The sequence below is a fragment of the Acipenser ruthenus genome, chromosome 7 (assembly GCF_902713425.1).
Source record: "Acipenser ruthenus chromosome 7, fAciRut3.2 maternal haplotype, whole genome shotgun sequence".
Lineage (NCBI taxonomy): Eukaryota > Metazoa > Chordata > Actinopteri > Acipenseriformes > Acipenseridae > Acipenser > Acipenser ruthenus.
The window spans coordinates 19,825,275-19,848,466 of NC_081195.1; the positions used below are offsets into that span (position 1 = coordinate 19,825,275).

Genomic DNA, 23,192 nt, shown 5'->3' on the forward strand with positions numbered 1-23,192 from the left:
ACTAGTTCAGGGGCTGCATTTTTCAAACTTAGTGGCAGTTGGGTGATTTTCTTTGGGAAACAAGAGTTTCTTTATTTAATAATAATCAGGGCTGATAATTGCAGTAGTTTGTTCAATATGCAGCATTATATTAAACCAACAACCCTGTTTCTCGGTAACCTTGTGATTGGCCACGCAGCTGACCCTAAAATGATTTCAGTTTTTTAATTATATACAAATGTCTTCCATATATATATGTGATCTATCTGTCATGACAACCCTACCCTAGCTTAACCATATATTGACTTAGTGTATGGTCTTATAATATGGCCAGTCTTGGCATGAGATAATATGCACTTCTGGTCTCTGGCCTGTGGCCCGTCTTGGTATGTAATTCCTTGAGAAATCTTTTTGAGTATCAGTGATGTACATAATGGTGGGATGCCACAATGAGTAAGATAACATATGATTTAAAAATGGCCACTAGTGGTGTGCAGCTCTAATTGCTGTCCCCCACAGTAGCAGAGGGGGCATAAATTACAAGTCCACACCCTTGGTAAATAATGAAAAGCAGAAACTGTAACAGGAAATTATACAAAGCACATATAATATAGGCTATTAAAAGGGTACAAAATTAATATTCTGAAATGTGGTTTGGATATCCCTTTAAGTTATATGCAGTTTTTTACAAATAAATTTACCGCAGTACTTTGTACACAGTACCAACAGTAGGAAATATATGAAAGTCAGGGGTATTCTAATGAAAACAAACCGAAATGAGTTCTTGGCTCTTGTTCAAGCAGCACTGAATATACAGCCTAAACTTCCGGAACTTTCATCTGTTCGTACTGAGTCTAAAGCTGCCCTGTGTACAATAGCAGCAATGTTTTATAATCAGATCCAGTCAATGTAGGCCTCTACCATCCGTATGTTATTGTACATTATACTTCTTTGAAACAAAGTATTCAAACATAATCATACACGTTTTATGTATTTTTTAGACTGGTACAAACGTTATAAATTAATGACAGATTGACGGTCAAACAGAACGGTGATAATAAAGCAGCACCATCATAAAATTTAACTTTTTGATTTTAAAAAGAAAACAGAAAATCTAAACAGAACTGAAGAAACATTTTAGTCAAGGAGATTAATGTTTCAGCTATCTGCCTGAACTAAAAAGTCTATTTTCTTTATCAAAAGAAAAGCAGCTTACAATAGTATAAATAATATTGCGATTAAAAATACAGTAGTCATCTATGACCAGGCATTAAACTTGTATGCAGCCCCATGTTCAATTATTGTACATGTTAATACCTAAACCAAGATACTGCATCTTTGAAGAGCACTCTGTCCTTTTCTCATCTGTACTCAATCTGTTTCTTCTCTCCCCTCCTCCATCTTCTTGCTACCCTTGTAGACTCGGGATATAAGCCCTGAAGAAATAGATTTAGAGAGTGAACCGTGGTATAAATTCTTTTCAGAGATGGAGTTTGGAAAACCGGTAAGTCTTGTGGCCCACATGCAGTACTGTCCACTGAAATGTAATGTCAGTGTTTCCCATTATCCAATCTGTTCCTTGTTGTTAGCTGTGCTGTTACGAAGCATGCTGTGATACTGTATGCGATGGACATGGGTATCAGCTGACCTGGTTTTGTGGTTGGCCAGTGCTCTAGGTGTCTTGTGTATTCATGTCTGTTGTTGTGTCCTGTAGTCCTCCCACTAATTTCACCACTTTCTCTGTAGGAGAAGGTCGGCAGCTGTTGTCCATGCCTTTAACCTTCTTGCTTAATCAGAGCATTGAGTAACATTTTAGTGTTTATTTTATATTCTCTATGTGAAAAGCAGCCAGACCAAACACATTCCAATTACAAAAGGTAGTTGTTACTGTGGCACAAAATCATTGGCAACCCAAGTGCTCTCTTTATCATATTGCTGTTGGAAGTAGGTGATCAGTGCTGTGTATAACTAGATGAAACTCTCAACCAGTGCTGTGGGGTTTGTCTGCTATACAATACAAAAAGAAGGTTCTGAGTTATCTATGCAATACAGCATACACCATAGGACATAAATATAGACATCAGTTTGAAAAAGAATCAGTCAGTTGGCAAAAATGGATTCAGGCTATATAACAGTAAACAGTCAATAAGGACAAATTCATAAAATATAAATAAAAATCGCTGGGGGTACTATTTTTAAAGAACTAACAGTAGTCAAAGCTACTGTATAAGAAACAGCCCTTTTTTTAATAAAGTAAAGTTTAAACGGTTTCCCAAATAAATGTCGATTTTGATGCTTACCATTGCTGTATTTTTTTTTTTTTTTTTTTATCATTAGTATAATTCTGTCTGATTTTAGCATTATATATAGTTCCACCTGCCACTGTTCTCAAAAACATTAGGGCATTTTTTCTTTCTATATATCATTTCTATATTTGAGAGCTGTGGTGAATGTTTGTATCAGTAAATGTTAGAAAGATGCATTTTTACTTAATGCACGTAACTTTGACTCAGTAAAAGATGTTGGCATTTACATAATAAGACTTCTCAGAATGAACGTCCATTAAGCTCTAAATGTTAGTCTCAGCAGAAAAGCTCTGTCTATTAAGCAGCGAAATGAATGAAAGGAGGGCAGCCGGTAAAATGTGAAACTACATTTGTGCGATTGTGTGACACTATTACTGGTCAGATAATTAGGTTAGGGCTTTGTCGAAGTGGTGTAACTATTGAGTTGTTTTATTCACTCTTACAGACACACACACACTCACACACACACACAAAACATCTCCCACTAATCATTCAAGGCTAATGTTTTTTTCAGGGGCCAAATGTACAAGAAAAAAGGGACCCAATGGTAATGTTGCTAGTGCTAGGTTTGACAGTTGATTTAACCCTCTCAGTCGTGCCTTATCTTAACTGTTTCATGGCCTGTTAGAATGAAAGAAATGTTGAGAAGCGGCCAAGGTTTCTGTATTGTTGTGATAAAAGGCAAGTAGGAAAAATATGACATCAGCTGTACTGTTGTACAAGTGAGTACAAACATGTTTTGACATTTCAGACCAAAGATTCCTCAACAGTAATCAAGCAAGTTATTTTTCAATATGTGGGGTTTAGAGTTCTTAAAGTACTGACGGGAAGTCCCATTTACCAAAATATATGTAAAATATTTTTTTTTCCTATTCTCATCAATGAAGGAGTTCCTTTTTGAATTATTTAACTTAATTTCGCATTCTTCAGCTTGACAAAAATAATTAATGACTGAAAGGGTTAAAAGCCTTGGTAGCACTTTAAGGTGTTCTTCTTGAAGACTGAGGCTGATTTTCTTTAAAGGACCCATGTAGCATCTTCTAAATGCTCTTACCTGGGTGTTGTTTTGTTGATTGGCCCACTGCCTGGAACTCGTTGTCATTCTCCTCCATTTCACTTAATCTCGTTTCACTTATTTCATTTCATTCCTGCATGATCAGCATTAAGGGAAGCGGCCGGTCTGCCTGCTGGCATCATTTCATTAGTCTCTCATCTCATCCGGCTTTTATTTTAATATTTCATTTACCTTTCATTCAATCATTTTATTTAATCATTTAATTAATTTATCATTTCCTTCATGTATCATTTTGTTAATTTTATTTCATAATTTCAAGTCTTTTATTTAGTCTTCCATTGTATCTTTTTTATTTTATTATTATTTTTTTTTTATAAATTTAGTTGTTGCCAATTATTTTTATTATTTTCTCCCAATTTAGAATGGCCAATTATTTTTTTTAAGCTCAGCTCACCGCTACCACCCCTGTGCTGACTCGGGAGGGCGAAGACGAACACACACTGTCCTCCAAAGCGTGTGCCGTCAGCCGACCACTTTTTTTTCACACTGCGGACTCACCCTGCAGCCACCCAGGAGCTACAGCGTCGGAGGACAACGCAGCTCTCGGGCAGCTTACAGGCAAGCCCGCAGGCGCCTGGCCAGACTACAGGGGTCGCTGGTGCGCGGTGAGCCGAGGACTCCCTGGTTGACCTAACCCTCCCTCCCCACCGGCGACGCTCGGCCAATTGTCAGCTGTGGAATAGCCTGGACTCGAACTCACGACGTCCAGACTATAGAGCGCATCCTGCACTCCACGTGGAGCGCCTTTACTGGACGTGCCACTCGGGAGCACCATTGTATCGTTTTATTCCTCTTTAATTTCATCATTCTATTGGTCTTTTATTTCCTCATTTCATTTGGTCAGGGTGGCTACCTGCTGCCTACTGACAGACTTGTAATGAATTCCTTCATGAATTCATTATTTTCTTCCTGCATTCGGCCAGTGCAGCAGGACAGTGAGCCAAATCCAGTGAAACCAATCAACAAAGCTGCTTAAATCAGATGGCTGCTTATATAAGATGCCTCAGTCATTCACTTTCTATTGAAGAAAGCAGAATAGCAGAAGCTGTGCTAGTTTATATACGAGTACCACAGCTTTTTTTTTGGGGGGGGGGGGGGGGTGCCTTTTGAAATAGTATCTTTTAATTGATTAACAGATATGTATTCTAGGGTTTCCTTCCTGGTAAGATCAAGAAAACTACAATCAGAAAAACAAATGAATGATTTTCTGAGTATAAAGGTGTGTTGTTCTGTTAAAAACAATGAAATAAATTAATTTTAAAAAATCAAAATGCAGTCATAAAAGTGTAACCACATATCTATTGCTACGCAAAAGCCATACATTATACAATGAATTTACTCAATAAATCACATTCACCTTGTCAAGATAGAAATGGCAGGTGCTAATTACACAAAGGCAGACATGCCAGACAAGACTGTCACTGAAATATAACTGATACTTAATCATATCAGCACTAAAGAATCATACCGCATAATACCCGAGAGCTTTTATTCACACACATCAGCCCCTGTAGAGATGGATGCAGCATGTTAGCCTGTGGTGGCACAGTTACATTGTGAAAAGGCTGTGAAAACACCAGTGTAACAATCTGTTCCCATTATCCACACTGCTGTCCTGGAAACCCAGCCCTTTATCAATGTGGTATGTACAGTATGCTTATCAAATAAAAGCCCTCGCTTTTCCCTCCATTTATTTGAAAACCCTCAAAAATTCATACAAATGAAATAAAACACATACATATTTTATACTGCTTGCACAAGTCTGTACTAAAAAAAAAAAAAACAGTTTTGCTTATTCTTTAGAAACCCAGGATAAAGCTTAAACCTGGCTGTCCTATTGCTGCTGTCTCTGTCTAACTGCTGTTCCCAATGAGACCCTCCCTTCCTCCTTATCCCTCCCTCCTGGCTGTGTTTCTTTACCAGTCCTCGTTCTCCTTGTGATGTCTTCTCTATTTTCTGTTCATTTTCCTCACTTCCTCCTCTGCTTTCCATTAGCCTCCAAAAAAGATCTGGGATTATACTCCAGGGGACTGCTCTATCCTCGCTCTAGAGGATAGAAAGGTAAAGCTTCTTCTGCCTGGGTCTTGTGCTAGTGTTCCTCGTGTTTCCTTTTCTCATGGTTGTTTTGTGTTTGGGAGCGAGTGTATTTTGTTTTGTATGAGTGGCTGAATTTTGAAAACAGCAAACTTAGTCAATGAGTTATTTTTCCCTCTTTTGAGAGCATGTTCTCTGGTTTATAAAATACTGTTTAATAATCCTTGGTCTACCCCAGTGTATATTTTGCATTTGTTTTATCTATCAAAATATACAGTTTTTAGAAATATGGTGCAGATTTTGCAGTGGGGTTTCAAATCGGGGTTTTTTAACATGAAAATCGCAATCATTTTTACAGTAAAGTGTGAATGGCCATATCTTCAATTTCCTGAAGAAGAGACTTGGTATCGAAACTAGTGTATAAAAATATTTGAGGTGAACCTATTAAAAAACTCATCATTTAGGGCAGCTGTACTGCAATGCGACATTCTAAAATAACCTAATCAAATTTAAATCACTGAATATATGGTATTGTGGTGAATTTTCTTTGATAGATATTTTTGTTGCAGAACTTTTAATTTTATCAGTACTCTCTGCTCTGTTGGTGTCTGTGATCTCTCAGCTGCCTTGTGTAATGCTCTTCTACCTGCTGTGCTACTGTTTTATCGTTTAGACTAATCCCCTCCTATGCTTGCTACTCTTGCTGTCGGTGCAATATGTCTACCTGTCCCCTCTATGTCCTTTCATATACAGATCTAACTCTACTCATCCTAACCCTGAGCATTTTCATTCCTTCTCTAATCAGGACCAGCTAGAAAAAGATCTCTACCTGTACCAGGCTGAGTTAGAGGCAGATTTAGAGAACATGGAGAAGCTTTATAAAGCACAAGATAAAAGACTGTGGAAGGTATTGGGTGCTCTTTTCACTCTCCAAGTATAACCCCTTAAGGTACACATGGAATTGAGCGGTTGTTCAAACGGTTTCTTCTTAAAATACATTTGAGTGTGGACTCGAGTATCAAGACGAAACTGACAATTTGGATGACCAGATCCAACCCATTTTAAACCCAGTTTCGTGCGCCTTATTGTACCGTAAAGGGTTAACTGTTGATTCTGATGTAATACATGTATGTGTGCTTCCCAGACCCCTATTACCACCAGTCTCAGGACTGTCTTATTTAAGTAACGTTAGGAGTCTGTGAAACCAGACGTATATGTTTAAAATTTTGTTCAGATGGTCATTAAGTTTTTCGCTTTCTTTCTGTCAATAAGTCCTTCTCCCTTATTTCCAACTCTCAGCATTGCCAGGTAAGGAATCCAGGACTTGACAGTTTAGAAAAACTTTAAACCCTGTAATAGTATTCATGGGACAATTAAACCCAAAGGAAAAATTAGATTAGGTCCGTCCAGGAGCACAGAATGTAGCGCATACAATGCAACTAACAGAAATCCCAAAGCAATTACTGTACATGTGAAGGAATATTGTATTTTTTAATTAACGTGCTTTAGTTCACACATGATTGTTAAAGCTAGCTTGTCAACACAATAGACTACAGTAAGAGGTTACAAAGTACTGTATTGTTGCACTGGTACAGTGTCAGTGTTACTGTAAGACAATTATATTTTGAATTATGATTAGAGCATATGCTACTCTCTCACAAATATTGGGACTATGGGCTACTGTCCCAATATTTGTGGGAGGGCAATAATCCTGGATATGCATAACATCTACGAATAGATAATAAAAGCTCTATGTCAAGCCCTGGGCCAGCCTAGAGGCAGGACTTTTAGTAATTTCTGATATAAGCCAGCCTTTCTGAAGTAGCCAGCCTGTTTCACTTGTTAGTGGAGGGTTAATTCAGAAGAGCTTTCCCTGTGTTTGGAGTCTAATATGACGATAGTCCCCCTGCTCTCCATGAGTTAATCAGAGCCGGTGGAAGCCCCACTGCTTCTCTCTGCTTGTGTAAACTGCTGCCAGAGTATCCCTGCCTGGCATTGTGTCAGCTGATCATGGCTTAGCTCTCAGCTTCAAGATCCATTTTCCACAAATATCCATTTTTAGGCGTTAATTGCATCCCAAGTCAGCCTTTACAGGGGGATTTCACAACGTTTTCCTGTTGTTCTTACTGTGGGTCAGGCCCACTGGCTATGAGAGCTGAGAGCCCCCTGATGAAATAATAAAAGAGACAGAAAGAAAGAGAAATTCAGAGGATGGTAACTCTTAACCTTTTGAAATAGCTATAAATCCTGTTGCTGCTCCCCGCAACTCCCATAAAAAACTGAAACCCAGCTGCGGTTGACAGTTAGAGATCTCGTTTTGGTATGCATTGTTTTTGCTCGGATATGGGACTTGGCAGAAAGGGCTGCTGTGCTGTCTTACCTTCTCTGAATGAATTAGTAATAAGCAGTCTGTACCCCTGTGCCTGCTTGGGGACCAGAGAGCTGATCTAATAATGGGTGTACACAAGTCTTTTCAGCATGATCACTTGCATGCTTGTAAGATGTAACAGGATGCTCAGAATCATTAACAAAAAAGTCTAGACTTCTAATTAACTGCACTAAACCACTAGATTGTTTTGTCTTGTTTAACACTCAGTGGTAACAATTGTGAAAAACGAGCTGACAATAATCCATCCTGTGAAACATCTGCCGTTCTGATAATGCTGTTTCAAAGCTCTACTTATGTGGTGTCAACGCCTATTGTATTCGTGCAGATCTGCAATAGGAATTTCATAAAATAAGCTCTCCAGTTTTAGGAAGGGATTTGCAGCATGTGTATTTCTCTACAGGCTGTACTTGTCCAGCTGGCTGTCTGTTCCTGCTCTTGGCTTTAATCTGAGTGACTCATTCACAGACAAAAGAAAGGGGCGCCAGGAAAGACCAACCACAGTGGCTGGGCTACAATCTGTCACTCCCTCTGGGGAACCTTGCAAACAGTGTCTTTCCAAAGCACAGCTCGTATCTTGTATTCCACGCCAGTTGTACATATGCTAGCTTTTTGCAGCTTGCTTAAACCTCTAAATTGATTGACTCCGGCTAGGAAAAGAGAAAACCGACCAGCTACCTCATGACATATTTCTGTGTTTCTTCTGTAAAACATCCTCCTGGGGATTTAACAATGACTTCTTTGTTTGGTCTGTTGCAGAGTGCACCATTCAGCCCTGTGGAAACCCCAGCAGAGCCTCATCAATAGTAAGTCCTGTGTACTTTCTCTCAATTTGGAACTGTGATTTATAGTCAGAGAAGTTTCAATCGGCAGTAAACACCCTTCTTCCTTTGAACTTTATCCAATAAGTTTGCTTGGTGTTGCTATGTTGGGGAAATGTGTATTTTAAACATTTCCGCTTTTTTCCGGGATCAAATCTGCTGAAGTTCTTCCTTTGCTTCAGAAAAGCAGAAAAAAACTGTTTTGTTGTGGGATTAAGGCTTTGCTCACTGCCCTGCTCAGATGAAAAGCACTGGAGACGGGAACACTGCCTGAAGAATGAATCCCCACGGTCCTGCGAAGATGCAGTGATTACTAAAGCTAGTTTGGAGCACTTCTTTATTGATCTGAAGCAGAACGAAAAAAACATTTAGGCAGACGGAATTAGGCAAGTCAGCTTGCTTGAATAAGTATAAACTTTACTGTCTGAGATTTATTTATACTGTTGCTGGGCATTACTCACTCTATGCAGACAGATACATCTTGGAAACAGCTAACCATTACTGATAAAAGAAGGCATCTGTTTTAATAATGGAGTAATACAAGAATAGTCATTTCATGTTCCAAAAAGTTTGGTAAGGACAATTCTTTAAGACAGAAGTCTTGTTACATACATATGTCTTTTGAGGTACAGCTGTATGTATATCAAGAGAATTGCTTGTACAATTGTTTTGAAACTTGCAAAGGGCATTCTTTTCCGTTATTAAGAGTGCTAGGTATGTAGAGGTCCTCTATCCACGTTTGAAGAAACTTGTTAATCACTTTCTTTTTGGTCAGTATGTTCATATGCTGAATCTAGGTCATTTTTATTTTTTAATGATGCTGATACAAGAGCTCTAATTGTGTATTTGTAGCTGTGATGGGGATGCATGTCACTAACTAAATGGTTATTTAAATATAGATACACAGGTACCTACAGTACCCATACTTTATACTACAAGGTTAAGTGCACTGCACACACACTGAATTAAAATAAGAATGTTAAAGCAAGTGTTGTAGAATATCTGCCTGTGATTTGAATAAGGTCTGCCAATTCCCCAGTTCTGATTCTGAGTTTCAAAAGGTAGATGGGATCAAACCTGTATTACTTCCCTTTTGTTACACATAGCTTTAACATTAAGATTAATAGATGGTGTACAAGCCACCCAATGTGTCTTGTAAAACCTGTTGATTCCACTGGATATTGGATACATGCTGATATTCTTCTGTAAGTACATACTATACGGATGTAGATTTTAAAAAGGGTTAAATTAAAAGCTTTTTAAGGTATTGTACTTTGAAGCAAACGCATATCCACTCGGAGCACTGTTATCTCCTTGTGCACTCACTGCACTGTAAAGTTATCCCTTAAGTAACCATCAAGGGATTTAAATAAGTAATTGAAAAGATTTTCTACTTATATTCAGTCTACAGTCTACTGAAGGGTAGAAGAGTGGAGTAGTGGTTAGGGCTCTGGACTCTTGACCGGAGGGTCGTGGGTTCAATCCCAGGTGGGGGACACTGCTGCTGTACCCTTGAGCAAGGTACTTTACCTAGATTGCTCCAGTAAAAACCCAACTGTATAAATGGGTCATTGTATGTAAAAATAATTTGTAAAAAATGTAATTGTATGTAACAATAATGTGATATCTTGTAACAATTGTAAGTCACCCTGGATAAGGGCGTCTGCAAAGAAATAAATAAATAATATATAGGAAAAGTATGCAGGCTGATCGTAAACAGAGAAAGTTTAAAGAAGATACAGCGGGCCATATTTTCAAAGCAGTTCCTCCATAAAACAACTTTAAAGTGCTTATGAGCTCTCTATATAACTTAGTTGTCTAGTTCTAGTTTTGTAAAATTAGAACAGGTGTTTTCCCACTTTCAAAAAGGAGCCAATTAAAGATTGGAGTAAACCCATTGCAAATGTGGTCCATTGTTTGTTAATGCATTACAAAACAATGCATTAAATACACTTTTAAAACTGTATTCAAATCAAAACCTTACAACGATTTAGATAAAAGTACTTAACCTTGTATCCATGAGCTACAATATTCTGTGATTTGGTTAGTTTGCAGCTAACAGTTGAATGTATTCAGCATAGAAGTATATTTCAAGTAAATAGCATACGAACGAGAGGAGGCCATTCGGCCCATCTGAACTTGTCCGGTTCCTAATGGCTGATTGATCTCAAAACTTTGTCAAGATGAGTCTTAAAGGGTCCCAGTGAGTCTGTATCAACAGCGTGGCTAAGAACGTCAATCCATACCTTCACCACACTCTGAGAAATGGTGTCTCCTTTCTCTGTCCTAAGCCTGTCCTTCAGTAAAGTCCCCCCTAATTCTTCTTTGTTCTAAGCTAAATAGATCAATTTCTTTCAGCCTGATTGTAGCAAGCAGTATTTTAGTTGTAGCAGTTAATTCTTACAAACATCTCATTTTAATTTTATGATTCTGGTATTGAAAAAAGTACTAGAAAATAATGCCAAAATATTCTTACCTAACCTAGCCTAATGTGCAGTGGATGGTAGATCTGCATCAAGTTTTCTTAGGATGTATCTGTTGAAAGCAGGTTGGTTAATTCTTATTTTGTGTATCCCAGAATCTAAATCTTGCATGGATGCCATAATGAATTAGAAAACAGCTTTTCAGCTGTAGCTTACAGGTTTTTAAATGAAAATGCGCAGAATTGGCAACAGACAGAACACTACAGTTAGCTACATATTTTAGCAAATAAAACTGAAGCATTCTACAAAAATGAACAACAGTGCAATCCCGTAACCTTTCTGTTATAAGCCCTCTCTTTATCAACCTTCCCATTTTGACACCTAGGAAGGTCTGTACAATCATAAAATACAATTCAATGATGAAATTAAAACGCATACACCTGTTAATCCAATTTGAGTCAATAACTTAGCCGTAGATTACCTAAACCTATCATTGTGACTTCTGTTTTCTTATTCAAAGCCTGTCTCTATAGTAAAATGGCTTTTAAAGCTGTTATTCTGAGGTATGCACCTGCAGCTTGGTTGATGAAAGCTCATGATATCAGAAAAGCAAATAATATCAGAGCTGGAGGATTTTGTCCAGGGAGTTGAAGGATATTTATATAAATGCCTCAGAGTGCATGGGACAAGCACATTAACTTTCAAGATCTGCCTCTTCCCAGAGACAACATAAGTGGCTGATATCGCTTCAAAAGTATCTCTCCATCTGGCGTTTGCATACCTGTGACTCATAGCTGGATTTTAGTAATTGTCAAGAATGATGCATTGACTTTGTATTTCCATCCAGCCTTCCTGTGGAGTCACTGGTACGCAATCAATCAAGACATGTGCTGTCTTTTCCAGATAGCAGAATATAGCACATTGTTCTCATCTTTCTATATCTAGTTTAAGCATGCTCAGGAATACTGGAGTATAAAAGGGCACAGGGGGAAAGTGCATTGTAAAAGTCATAAGAGAACATAAGAACATAAGAAAGTTTACAAACGAGAGGAGGCCATTCGGCCCATCTTGCTTGTTTGGTTGTTAGTAGCTTATTGATCCCAGAATCTCATCAAGCAGCTTCTTGAAGGATCCCAGGGTGTCAGCTTCAACAACATTACTGGGGAGTTGGTTCCAGACCCTCACAATTCTCTGTGTAAAAAAATGCCTACTATTTTCTGTTCTGAATGTCGCTTTATCTAATCTCCATTTGTGACCCCTGGTCCTTATGTTCTTAAAAGTCCTTCATCATCTTTTCTCCTAGCTCAATGTATACCCCTGACTACCATGCTGTAAGAAGAGAGACAGAGCCAATGTTTGGCGATCAGGGGATCTCTGAGAGCGAGAGGCTCGTTTACAAGAGCGTCCTGGAGGGCGGCGACATTCCGCTGCAAGGGCTAAGCAGTCTGAACAAGCGTCCATCCAGCTCCTGCTCTACGAAAGGTAGGCGATGCTTTCTGCTATAGGGGCTCTGGTTTTATTTGTTTTCATTTCCACTACAGTTTGATCACTAAAACTTGCAGGATGCTGCCTGGCTACAGTGAAAGGGCTGTGTTTTAGTGCTCTTAGTTAAACCCCTGCTTCAGATCAATCAATCATTTCTTTATTTCAGTATTATTTTTTACTGTGTTAAAGCAAAAAGAGGTTCAAAAAGTCACATTTTCAGTTACCTGCCTGAACACCTACAATTTAATTATTAGAGAGTTACTGTGTCTCACCTTTTCCACCTCTCATGATAGCCAGTGTATAGCCAGTGTAGTATCTTACACAGCACCCTATGCTATATATTTGTATAATATATAGTTAAATACAAATAATTAAACAATATACAGTGCTCCCTTTTATAACACTGCAGTCAGGAGCCATTGGAAGCCATTTGTGTTTCTCCTAACAAGAATACATGTGCTAGTGTAGTGGCATTATGGAAATGTTATCAATCAGCATGCCTTAATCTGTGATCAATGCCAATATATTTCACCTAATAGATTTTATTTATTCTATTGTTCTGCATGCTTACCAGTGGACCATAAAGGTGGGAATGCTTACATCATTTCACCTTCTTCTGTAAATAGCAGAACAGTTAGTAATGTGCTAGGTAATAAATGTAAGCATAAGAAGCCATTATCAGCCGCAAAAGCCTGCATTTCCGAAATCCTCCCCTCCAAATTCAAGCCCAAAATGGTGTCTCCCTGCACTGGGTTGCAGGCGAGGGAATCCTCTGCAGTGCATCACTCCAAAGCCCAGAGCTGCGAGGACCTGCATGATGGCACCACCTATTTCAACAGCCAGAGGGCGCTGGTGAGCGAGGTGGGGCAGAGTGTGGAGTCACTGCTCCACAAGGAGAGGGCTGAGCTGGGGAGGAGGACTGGGAGCAGCGCCAGTCTGCAGGAGTACGGCACACATTCCCGCAGCGGCTCAGCTCCTCCGCGGAGCAACGCTGCAGAGTTTAGCACCATGTACAGAAACATGCATCACATCAATCGCACAGGGATCCAAGGGGGTCCGAACAGAAGCAGCAGTGTGAGGAACATCACCTCCCAGTTTGAGCACAAGGAGCGATGCAAGCTCGGAGGCGCGGAGGAACCGGAGCACATACCCCGGCACGCTGTGTCCTCCAGGGTGACTGAGTTTGAGCAGATCATTCAGAGATCGCGATCCATGCCCATGTTGGATAGCACCAGATCAAACCACAGCAAGAGCCCAAGCCCTACCCATTGCCCGCCCCACATGGCCTCTGCTTTCTCTGCCGAATCCCTCGTGGAGCCCCAAAAGAGAAGCAAAGAAGAGGAGCCGGAAATCAAGATCATGGTGAAAAGCACGTCCTTCTCTGGGAGCGATGCTGACCAAGCCTCTGAGTTTAGTGACGCTGTGCTGCCTGACTCTCTCTCAGCCTGTACAGAGCCTGAGCTGGACCGCCTCTCCAACACCTCGGCTGACAGCTCCACCAGCAGCGTCCATCTACCCCACAGACACCAAGCAAACCAGTGCAAGGGAGCCTGCCCTGCCTCCTACACTAGATTTACAACCATCCGCCGCCACGAACAGCAAGCCAAGGCACAGGCTAAATTAGGATCTCAAGACAATAGGAACACTTTACCTAGAAACCTCTATCTGATGGGCCCCATGCCCTTCCGATTGAAAAAGCCTCTCCAGCAGGAGCACAAAAAGACACATTCTCCATCTCCCGTTGTCTTATCAGCAGCCCGGGACAGTACCAAGGAGCCTAAAGGAAGTGTGCTAGATAACAGCTTCCTGCAGTGCTTGTTTTCAGAGGATAAGCCCCTCATTCCTCAGAGGCAGTCCTCCCTGGAGGCTGTGGAAAGACTGAGCAGTCAGACAGCAGGGGAGACCCAGAACGAAGGCTCAAATTCCCCCCTTCGTGAGCACTACGGCTGCATTGCTTACGGAAACAATGTCCCCTTCACCACAGCCTATGACAGCCTGGATCGCAACAACAATCCGCAGGCCGAGATGGGGGTATACCTCAGAGGTGGCTTTTTCCATATTTTCAAGTGTCACTCCCATCTGTGTGGCCGATCATTTTTAACTGTCCTCCCACTTGTGCTTTTCTGTCTTTAAACAGTGCTATTGCAATCTTCATTCCAGTCTGTCTGTTTTTTTTCCTACTTTTTTGGTTGACATCTTGCCATGAATCAGTTTTTTTTACAGTGTTGTTTGCATGCTGTGTATGCAGTGCCCACGTTTAAAAAGAAAAGGTACATATCATGTAAAATAAAGTATTTTAAGGTGCTTAATCATTTGCTTGGACATAGTCTCAGTTTAATTTTTTTTCATTCCACATGGAGTTTTAAAATGAGCTCCCCAACATTATATCAGTGCTTATGACCATTTTCTATAAAACTGCAAAATCACATTATCTTATGCTTATTATTATGCATTACTTGTAGCTGGAATTCTTTATTAGTTTGTGAGATGTAAAAGGAGGCATTGCGTTGGAGAATCACAGTCACTGTCAATTAATATTTGATAGATGAATGCACAGTGACACAAGCTATTGATTTGGAAAGGAGCTCCTTTCAACTGAAATGAAGTGCATTTTAAAGTGAAAAGCATACCAACTACTGTTGTCTTTTAAGTAGATTCTGATTCGCCACGGCATTTTGCCCCAGAACGCTCGGTTACGCCGGAGGATGTTGTCCGTAGACGCTACGATGACAAAGAGGTAATATATTGATTTGAAAAAAAATACACAGTTTATCAATTGGAACATGTTATTGAATGAAAAATGAAAAGTCATGGAATTTTGAATTCTTCAGCAGTTGAATTATCAATTGTGATGTGTGCTGCTTATAGAACCATGTTACTTGTCTGGAATGTTTTAAATGATTGCTTTTAAAAAATAAATGTGACTTTTCAACATTTTTATATGTCTATATTTCTACAAAAATTGGGTATTTTTAAAGTCAAGCCAGTAATGTTTTATATGGGGTATACAATTTCAAAGGCTGTACCGGGCCCAGGTTTTTTACTAGGCCCTGGAAAACAATGCGCAAAACAGCTTCAATGTGACCCTCATGCAAGTGTTTAAAAAAGGATGAAGTCTCTTTGAATGTATATGTTCTTAATACCTTGAAAACAGTCTTTTGGGATATATGTAAATCTGAAATGAAAGCATAACCCTTTGTTATATTCAGGTAAATACACTAGGACTGTAAGGGCCTCCACTGACCATGTTTCTTCTGGGATAGTATGAAGACAATCACCCTGTTTATTTGAGAGGACACACATTTTATACAAAAATATAACTTTTTGAATGTGTTAACCTTTAATTAATATTTGTTCTATGCAGACCTAATTTTGGATGACAAAATAAATAAATCAAAATTGGGACAGATGTTCTGGTATTTTAACAAATATTGGTTGATTATAAGGGGCTCATCTGGTAAAAGCACTGCTGCTTGTCAAAAATGACATCCTAGGTAAAGGCTGGTTCATACCTCAGTCTTGTGGCCACCAGGAGAGTTGAGAAAAATTCAACTCTTCCAACCAGTCTACCTTGGATCACCAGAGAGACAAGAAATGGGCCACTGTGAGGGTTGCAGGATTGAGGTATGAACCAATTTGTAACTGGTCAGAAACAAACAAAACACATTGTATTGAATGTCATTGTGTTTCACTGTTTATATAGTTTAATATTATATATTTACTATTATGATTTTCAAATTAACAATGAAAGAATTAATCTCAATTACAAAACAAAAAATAATAATCAAACAAAACAAACCAAAAAAGCCTTTTGGCTAAAAGATTTTGGCAAGTGAAACTTTGTCAAGCAGGTAGAACTCTCGTTGTGTCCAGCTGTTTACTCTGAATGTACATGTGGGTTGATTGGCTTGGTTTTCTGATCTGTACAGAGGAATGTGCCAAAGGGAGTACCTTTCAGATAACTCTTTAACCTCAGGTTCTTGTTCAGCTGTAGTGTGTCTGTCTGTGTCCCTGTTTCTTTCTAAATAGCCCAACAGAGGTTTGTTTTCTCGTTTTACTGATGGTCACCTACATCTTTCAACTAACTGCATCCAAATGGGGTGTACATAGAAGGCCTAAAACTTGCAATTCATTTTTTTTTTCTGTCTTTTTATTTGTTACAAAGCATTTGTTTGTTTTTCATTAATAACTAGCTTCACATATTTGGTATATTTATCATTTATAATATATTTGATTTCTAAGCTGATCAGATAATTTATTTTATGCAATTTTATGCAATTTTCACAACAGAAACTTTTAGAGGAGCAGAGACGTCTTAAACGAGAGCAAGAGGAAGCTGATATTGCATCTAGAAGGCACAATGGACTCTTTCTAACACATCACCAGTTTATCACTAACGATCGATTCGGGGACCTCCTTAACGTTGATGATGCAGATGAGAGGAATTCTGGGTCTGAGGTCTGTTCCAGTTACCTCAATCAACTGCTTGATCCAAAGCAAGATTTGCCTCCCACATTATGTAATGCTGTAGGTCAACATCCGCTCTCCAGACATTGACTCATTAGATGTGTAGATGCTGCTTCTACCTTAACATGGCTGCTGGTACAGGAATGATCACTCCGCCTGCATTATTAGCATGCCTGCATCTCCGGTGCCTGTGATGCATGCGTTCAAGCACATAACCTGCGTTTCATTGGTAGTGGAATTCGCCTTGATGTATTTTCTGCTTGTTGCCGTATTTTGTCCTGTCTTTGTGTCTATTTTACCTTATTTACCTAATTTTGGCATTGGCTATAAAATAAACGCTTTCCTTTTTTTCTTTACATTTACATGTTTTTTTTTTTTTGTGATGTGATGTGAATGCTACCATAAGTAAAACAGAATAGTAGTCCAGTTAGCTCATTTTAGCTCATTCTAGATTATAAAGGGCAATTAAACAGTAGTTCAGTTCAGTGTTTTCTCTCCATACCTACCCCAAGTACAGATAACAGACCAAGTACACAACATCCAAACACGCTATTAGAAACTAATTCAATTAGACATGTTTCAGTATTTCTCTTGTAGTTATACAGAGCACCCAGTTTGCATATTAACACAAGGCAGTAGCATTGACACTGGCAGTGTTTCAGCAGCATTGCACATTACAAAAAGGAGTCGGAGAGGCAGGTTGTTGCAGGATCCTGTGATTCATGCTTTGCTTACATCAGTGTTAAACAGCGTTATTCATAACCTGCAGATGTTTTTTCTTTTATTTTTTTTACATCTATACACATATGCCACGTGTAAACACAAGAAATCAATTTCCACTGGGGTTTGTATGGAGAAACTGAACACGATTTCTATACTTAGAAAAGAGCATTAGAATATCTGCAAATCCTGGGGAAACGTCTCCTTGTTTCTGTTATTGGCAGTTTAGTGTGTTAAGTTCAGAGTCAACGTCATTTTAGCTAGGTCCTTTACACTGAGGTGTATCCAAACAGTGTTCAGTAGCATTCGTTCAATTCTGGAGCTCTTGTTTCGAGACTCAAGTGAAATTAGTTTGGAGGCCTCAGCTTGCTTTGGGCTAGCCTCACAGAATCACCTCATAATTGACACAATTCTCAGTGTGCTTGAGAGAGTCTCAGGACAGAATGGCAGGCAGGAGGTGTTCAGGATTGAAAAGCTCTCGCTAAATAAGACTAACTGTTCTAAAAGGATAGCTATTTATGTGTGAACACTAAAATAATATTGTGGTTATGCAAAGCAGCAGTAGTGGTGAATGTCATTTCCAACAATAAGGCAGTACATGGAAAGTGGACTAGAAGTTAGGTCTGTCAGATGATTTTTCCAAACTTTTTTCTGCAGTGCACACCAAAAAGAAACATATCACTGTCACATTTACTGTCTTATATTCACGCTTGTAAAATATAAAGAACAAATCTTTCCTTCTTTTTTTCTGAAGAAGCTGTTTCTAAATCTGATTCAATCTTAAAGTTGATGGTCACTGCTTTCCCTGTCCAGTCTTCTAAGATGATATATTTCTCTTTAATCTAAAAGGAATTAATTCATTTTTTTTCAACTTTCATGATTACAGTATTTAAAAAATGAACCGTTGACTGGGGAAACAATGTGTGTAAGTAGATTTCAAACTAATAAAACCTTTTGTTTTCTTTATAATACCAGCAAAAAAAAAAATGTGACAGTGCACGGGGGTGGCCCTAAGAAAAAAGCATGCAATTACAGTACATGACCACTAGATGTCAGTAGCTATCTATTTAGGAATGGATGTGAAATGTATTCCAGATCCCCATTTTTTTGTATCATTTGGTTTGGTTGAATAATTGTATTAATTTTGTCCCTGTTATTTTCAGATGGTGCCAGCAAGAGCTAAATTTGACTTCAAAGCACAAACACTGAAGTGAGTAGAATTACCAGCTCAGTTCTACTTCCACATTGTGACTTAATTAAAACATTTCCATCTGCACCATAAAACCAGTCTACAAAACCGTGTTCTGATATCAAAATGGCACTGCTGAATGTAAAGTACATAAATACTACAATTCTGTACAGCATGGGACAGGGAAACACTGGGCTGTATTTTCTAATAGAAGCCCCCCCCCCCCCCATGAGTCTGTGTTTTATTGTTTCAGGGAACTGCCTTTCCAAAAGGGGGACATTGTCTACATCTGCCGACAGATCGATCAGAACTGGTACGAAGGGGAGCACCATGGAACAGTTGGGATCTTTCCCAGAACATACGTGGAGGTAACACCATGCTGCTGTATCACATCCACCAAAACAGTGATGTTAGACACTGTAACCAAAATGGTTTTGACACTGGTGTAGCACATGTGTTGAGTGACTGAACTGAAATGGGTTCTATCAGTGAGTGGCTTACGCAGCACACCCACTGCACTAGATTTATCAAGGTCTTTGCACAAGTACAATTTGCACCTTTTTGTTTCTTTGTCAAAATCTATTAATCAGACTTCCAGATATATTAAGTAGCTTCTTGCTCCTTTTGGTTACATTCATGGTTTTATTTCTGTTTTACAAATAAAAAATGGTGCGGTCGATATGGATGAATACATTTGATATTGAACCATGCTGTATGTCCAACTCTTGCTTCCAGTTTTTGCTAATGCCTGTAGTGCTGCAATTCTGTCATGACTTTAAATTCAGTTGGTAAATATGTTGTATTTATGACAAGTTTCTCCCCATATACATCAAATGGTAAGGTTATGTCACTGTACATGTCATTTACATAATGTGTACATCATTTGGGACTGCATGATGTTAAATTATTACTCTTAACAAACATTTTGAAAGTCCATATGCTTTAATGATCCCTGCTCTTTCGATCCCTATGAAACATTCGTGTAACATTAGATTGCAAACATTAGTGCAGCAGGAATGGTGTAGCCCTGGACCAGCCCTCTGAATGTGTTTGTGCGTAGATGGAATGAGTTATCTCATAATACAAACTGTGCATTCCATATGTCTGTCCAGCTTTACAGTAAGCCATCAGTAAGGAAAGACAGAAAAGCATGTTCCACGACGTCCTACAGAATACACACCGTGCACAAACTTGGAATTGTATATATGAGTTTAGTGAGAACAAAAACATTCACAGATGGCAAAGATCCTGGAAAGTGTGAGCTATCTGAAATAATAAGCCAGCTGACATAAAAAGATTTCTAGACTTAATCTAGATGCACCCATGACTGAAATAATAATGTCAGCCTTCTCCAGGTACTGTTTTCCAGTTCATAAAACTTCAATCACAGAACTACACATTGCCCCACAATCATGCTTAATCTAAAAGTAGTTGGTATCTGTTTACTACACTTTATCAGAAAGCAGACCTTGTTTAGAGTCCAGATTGTTTACATAGCCCAGTTGTAGATTTATCTGTAGTTCCACACATGTACCTCTCCCTTGAAGCCTGCTGTGAGCCAAATGCTACTACGAACACCTGCAGCAGTAGGCGGTTATAAATAAGATCTCTGTAATAACCCAGGAAGTGAAATAAAAAAGGGACATTTTTGTTTTTTTGGGGATGCATCCTCCAGGAAACAGCTGTTTCTGGAATCTCCAGCAGGATGTTTCCACATTACCCACTGGAAAGTGAATGAACCGCTATTGTGGTGTTTTTGTTTTGAAAGCTGCTTCCTCCCACTGAGAAAGCGCAGCCGAAGAAGGTGCCCCCGGTGCAGGTGCTGGAGTACGGAGAGGCCCTGGCCAGGTTCAACTTCACTGGAGACACAGTGGTGGAGATGTCCTTCAGAAAGGTACAGAGCCACATTTAAACACCTTCACACCGTGTCACACTGTTCCAATCTTTACGTTTACAACAGTACTAAAAGAAACTTGATACATTCAATAACTAACATTTCGACTAGGTCTTTTTCAGTGTTGAAGACTTCTAGTGGAATCGTTTGTCATTAAATTGATCTTTTGAGTGCTTTTGAATATTTAATAGTTATTGATGGCCCTTTATGTTTAACAATATTATTATGACAAAACCTCTGGCACATTAAATGGCTCAGTAAAATGGCGTAGCCATAGACACTGATAAGGTCATGCCATCGAAACTGAATATTTAAAATTAAATCATTAAAAATAATTATTTAGGAAAAGCTTTGTTTTTTACACTGAAACTAAACGTAAAATATAAATGAAACTACAGTCTTAAAAATTCTTGGTACCATTCAAACCAAATTAATGGAGATAAATCAATCTAAAGACTTGTGACTATGTACCAGAAGAGGGCAGCAGTACACCAATAGTGTGTAGTATTTATGTCGCATTTCTAAATTGTAAGATGATGTCACTGTAATTTAAGTACATCATTTTGTACTTCATGCTGAAAGATTTAATTAAACTAAACTGTGAGTTTTATGTTTAAAAACCCCTATATTTTAATAATCCCTGCTCTCTTAAAAGTAATTGTAGCAAATCATTCCATAAAAATACTTGTTTTGAACTTCCATTAGCGGTTAGGTATTACATTTGCAGTTACAAAAGAAAATACACACAAACATTTTCAGTTTTAAAATGATAATCTAGTACAACTCTAGGTTTAATACAGTTCTCATGTTCTAAGCCTTTTCACAGGATGTCTGATATACTTGCACTTTCTTGGTCATTAAACCTCAGAAGTGTATTGTGGGTCAAAGCATGTTATTGGCTTAAATCGTGTCAGTCAACAGAGGAAGCAACTGGTTGGGTAATGACAGGAAAGAAGCCACCCTCCAGGTGAAATGACCAAGCAAGTGCAACACTAACTGAAATCATGGCTGGAAAACCAACCAAACAATACTGAATATTGTATTTTAAATTTAAAAGGCATGTTTACTAGAACATGTGGTGTTTGTTTTGTTTGAGTATTTTCTTAACTGGACATTTGAAACATATATAACACATGGAAGTGGAGAGTAGATAAGATATAATCACTTCAATCTTGAAAACATGCGTGGAACAGGAAGGTCTTGGGTTGTTACCTTTTGAACTTGTTTGTGCTCAAATGGGCATTAGAATAGCATTGACAGCAGAGTGCAGCGGGGTGGAATGAGTTATCTCATTATAAAAACAGTGCATTCCATGTGTCTGTCCAGGTGTGCATAGCTTAACACAGGTCTGGAAACAGGAAATCTCTTGATTTCCGCTAAACAGTTTCATTTTAAAAACACCTGTGTGATTGCTCTGGTACTGGATGACTAAAATGTTGTTCTGTCTTTGTTCTGAATTGAACAAATGCAGTTTGTCTTTTTTCCCATCAGACGGAGTAATAAATACCTCACAATGTAATCATGTGTGTATACCTTATGTTAAAAAATTATTTTGTTACTTTTTATTACATTTAAAAAACAAAAGGACTACAGCTAATGCACAGCATGGAAATTTAGAAAGCACTTCAGTGCAAATCAAACCTTACATGCTTTTCATATAATTTGCTACAAACTGCAGAGGAGGATGGTTTGAAAAGAATATTTCGAACTGCAGCCTGATCAAATCGAAAAAAGTATCTCTGTAAAATGTAAACTGACAGAAGTAAATCGTGGTAACTGTAATTATTTTTTTAAAGTAATAAATCACAGTAACTAGTTACAATTTTGTTTAAGTAACTAGTAAGTAACTTCCTCAACCATACCTGTAACTCAGGGTGTGAATAGTGATAGAAGTACTTCCATCAAATGTAGGAATGTGGCAAATTTCAAAGTGAAAAACACAGTGATAAAGTTGTATGCTAATAAGTGATAAGATGTTTTTTAAATGGTAATAACCAGGTCATTTAAAATATTTATTAAAAATCAAAAATTGGTGGTGAGAATGTTAATGATAACAAGCAGTAAGAAAGTGTGTTTTAAAACCTTGGTTTCGGTGTTCACCCTACCCTGACACTGCTGTACCACTGTTCCACCACCAGGGGGAGAGGATCACACTTATCCGCAGGGTAGATGAGAACTGGTATGAGGGCAAGATCTCGGGCACCAGCCGCCAGGGCATCTTCCCAGTCACCTACATCGAGGTCCTGAAGCGGCCTCGCGTCAAGAACGCTGTGGAGTACCCAGACCCGCCTGCAAGCCACTCTCCAGACCGCAGCTCCACGGCCTCACCACAGGTAAGTTGCTGTGTGATGAGATCCCAGCACCACTGCCCCAAGGGAACGGAAACCTAACCCAGCTTAGGAAAATCTGATTG

At 38.9% G+C, this 23,192-nt stretch overlaps 1 protein-coding gene across 15 annotated transcripts in view; it reads left to right on the top strand.

Moving 5' to 3' along the window:
- LOC117416038 (sorbin and SH3 domain-containing protein 1) overlaps positions 1–23,192 on the top strand; it is an 83,164-nt gene that overhangs the window by 46,959 nt on the left and 13,013 nt on the right. For 4 of the 15 annotated variants that reach the window (XM_059026557.1, XM_059026560.1, XM_059026562.1 and 1 more), the window contains 13 exons: positions 1,400–1,483; positions 5,356–5,421; positions 6,200–6,301; positions 8,540–8,586; positions 12,328–12,506; positions 13,084–14,553; positions 15,164–15,246; positions 16,800–17,036; positions 18,583–18,621; positions 18,860–18,906; positions 19,139–19,253; positions 20,654–20,779; positions 22,918–23,112. In XM_059026557.1, the coding sequence (XP_058882540.1) occupies positions 1,400–1,483; positions 5,356–5,421; positions 6,200–6,301; positions 8,540–8,586; positions 12,328–12,506; positions 13,084–14,553; positions 15,164–15,246; positions 16,800–17,036; positions 18,583–18,621; positions 18,860–18,906; positions 19,139–19,253; positions 20,654–20,779; positions 22,918–23,112 (2,790 nt within the window). Of the gene's footprint in view, positions 1–1,399; positions 1,484–5,355; positions 5,422–6,199; positions 6,302–8,539; positions 8,587–12,327; positions 12,507–13,083; positions 14,554–15,160; positions 15,247–16,799; positions 17,037–18,582; positions 18,622–18,859; positions 18,907–19,138; positions 19,254–20,653; positions 20,780–22,917; positions 23,113–23,192 lie in introns of all 15 variants that reach the window. The other 11 variants (XM_059026558.1, XM_059026559.1, XM_059026565.1 and 8 more) reach the window with 11 other exon arrangements.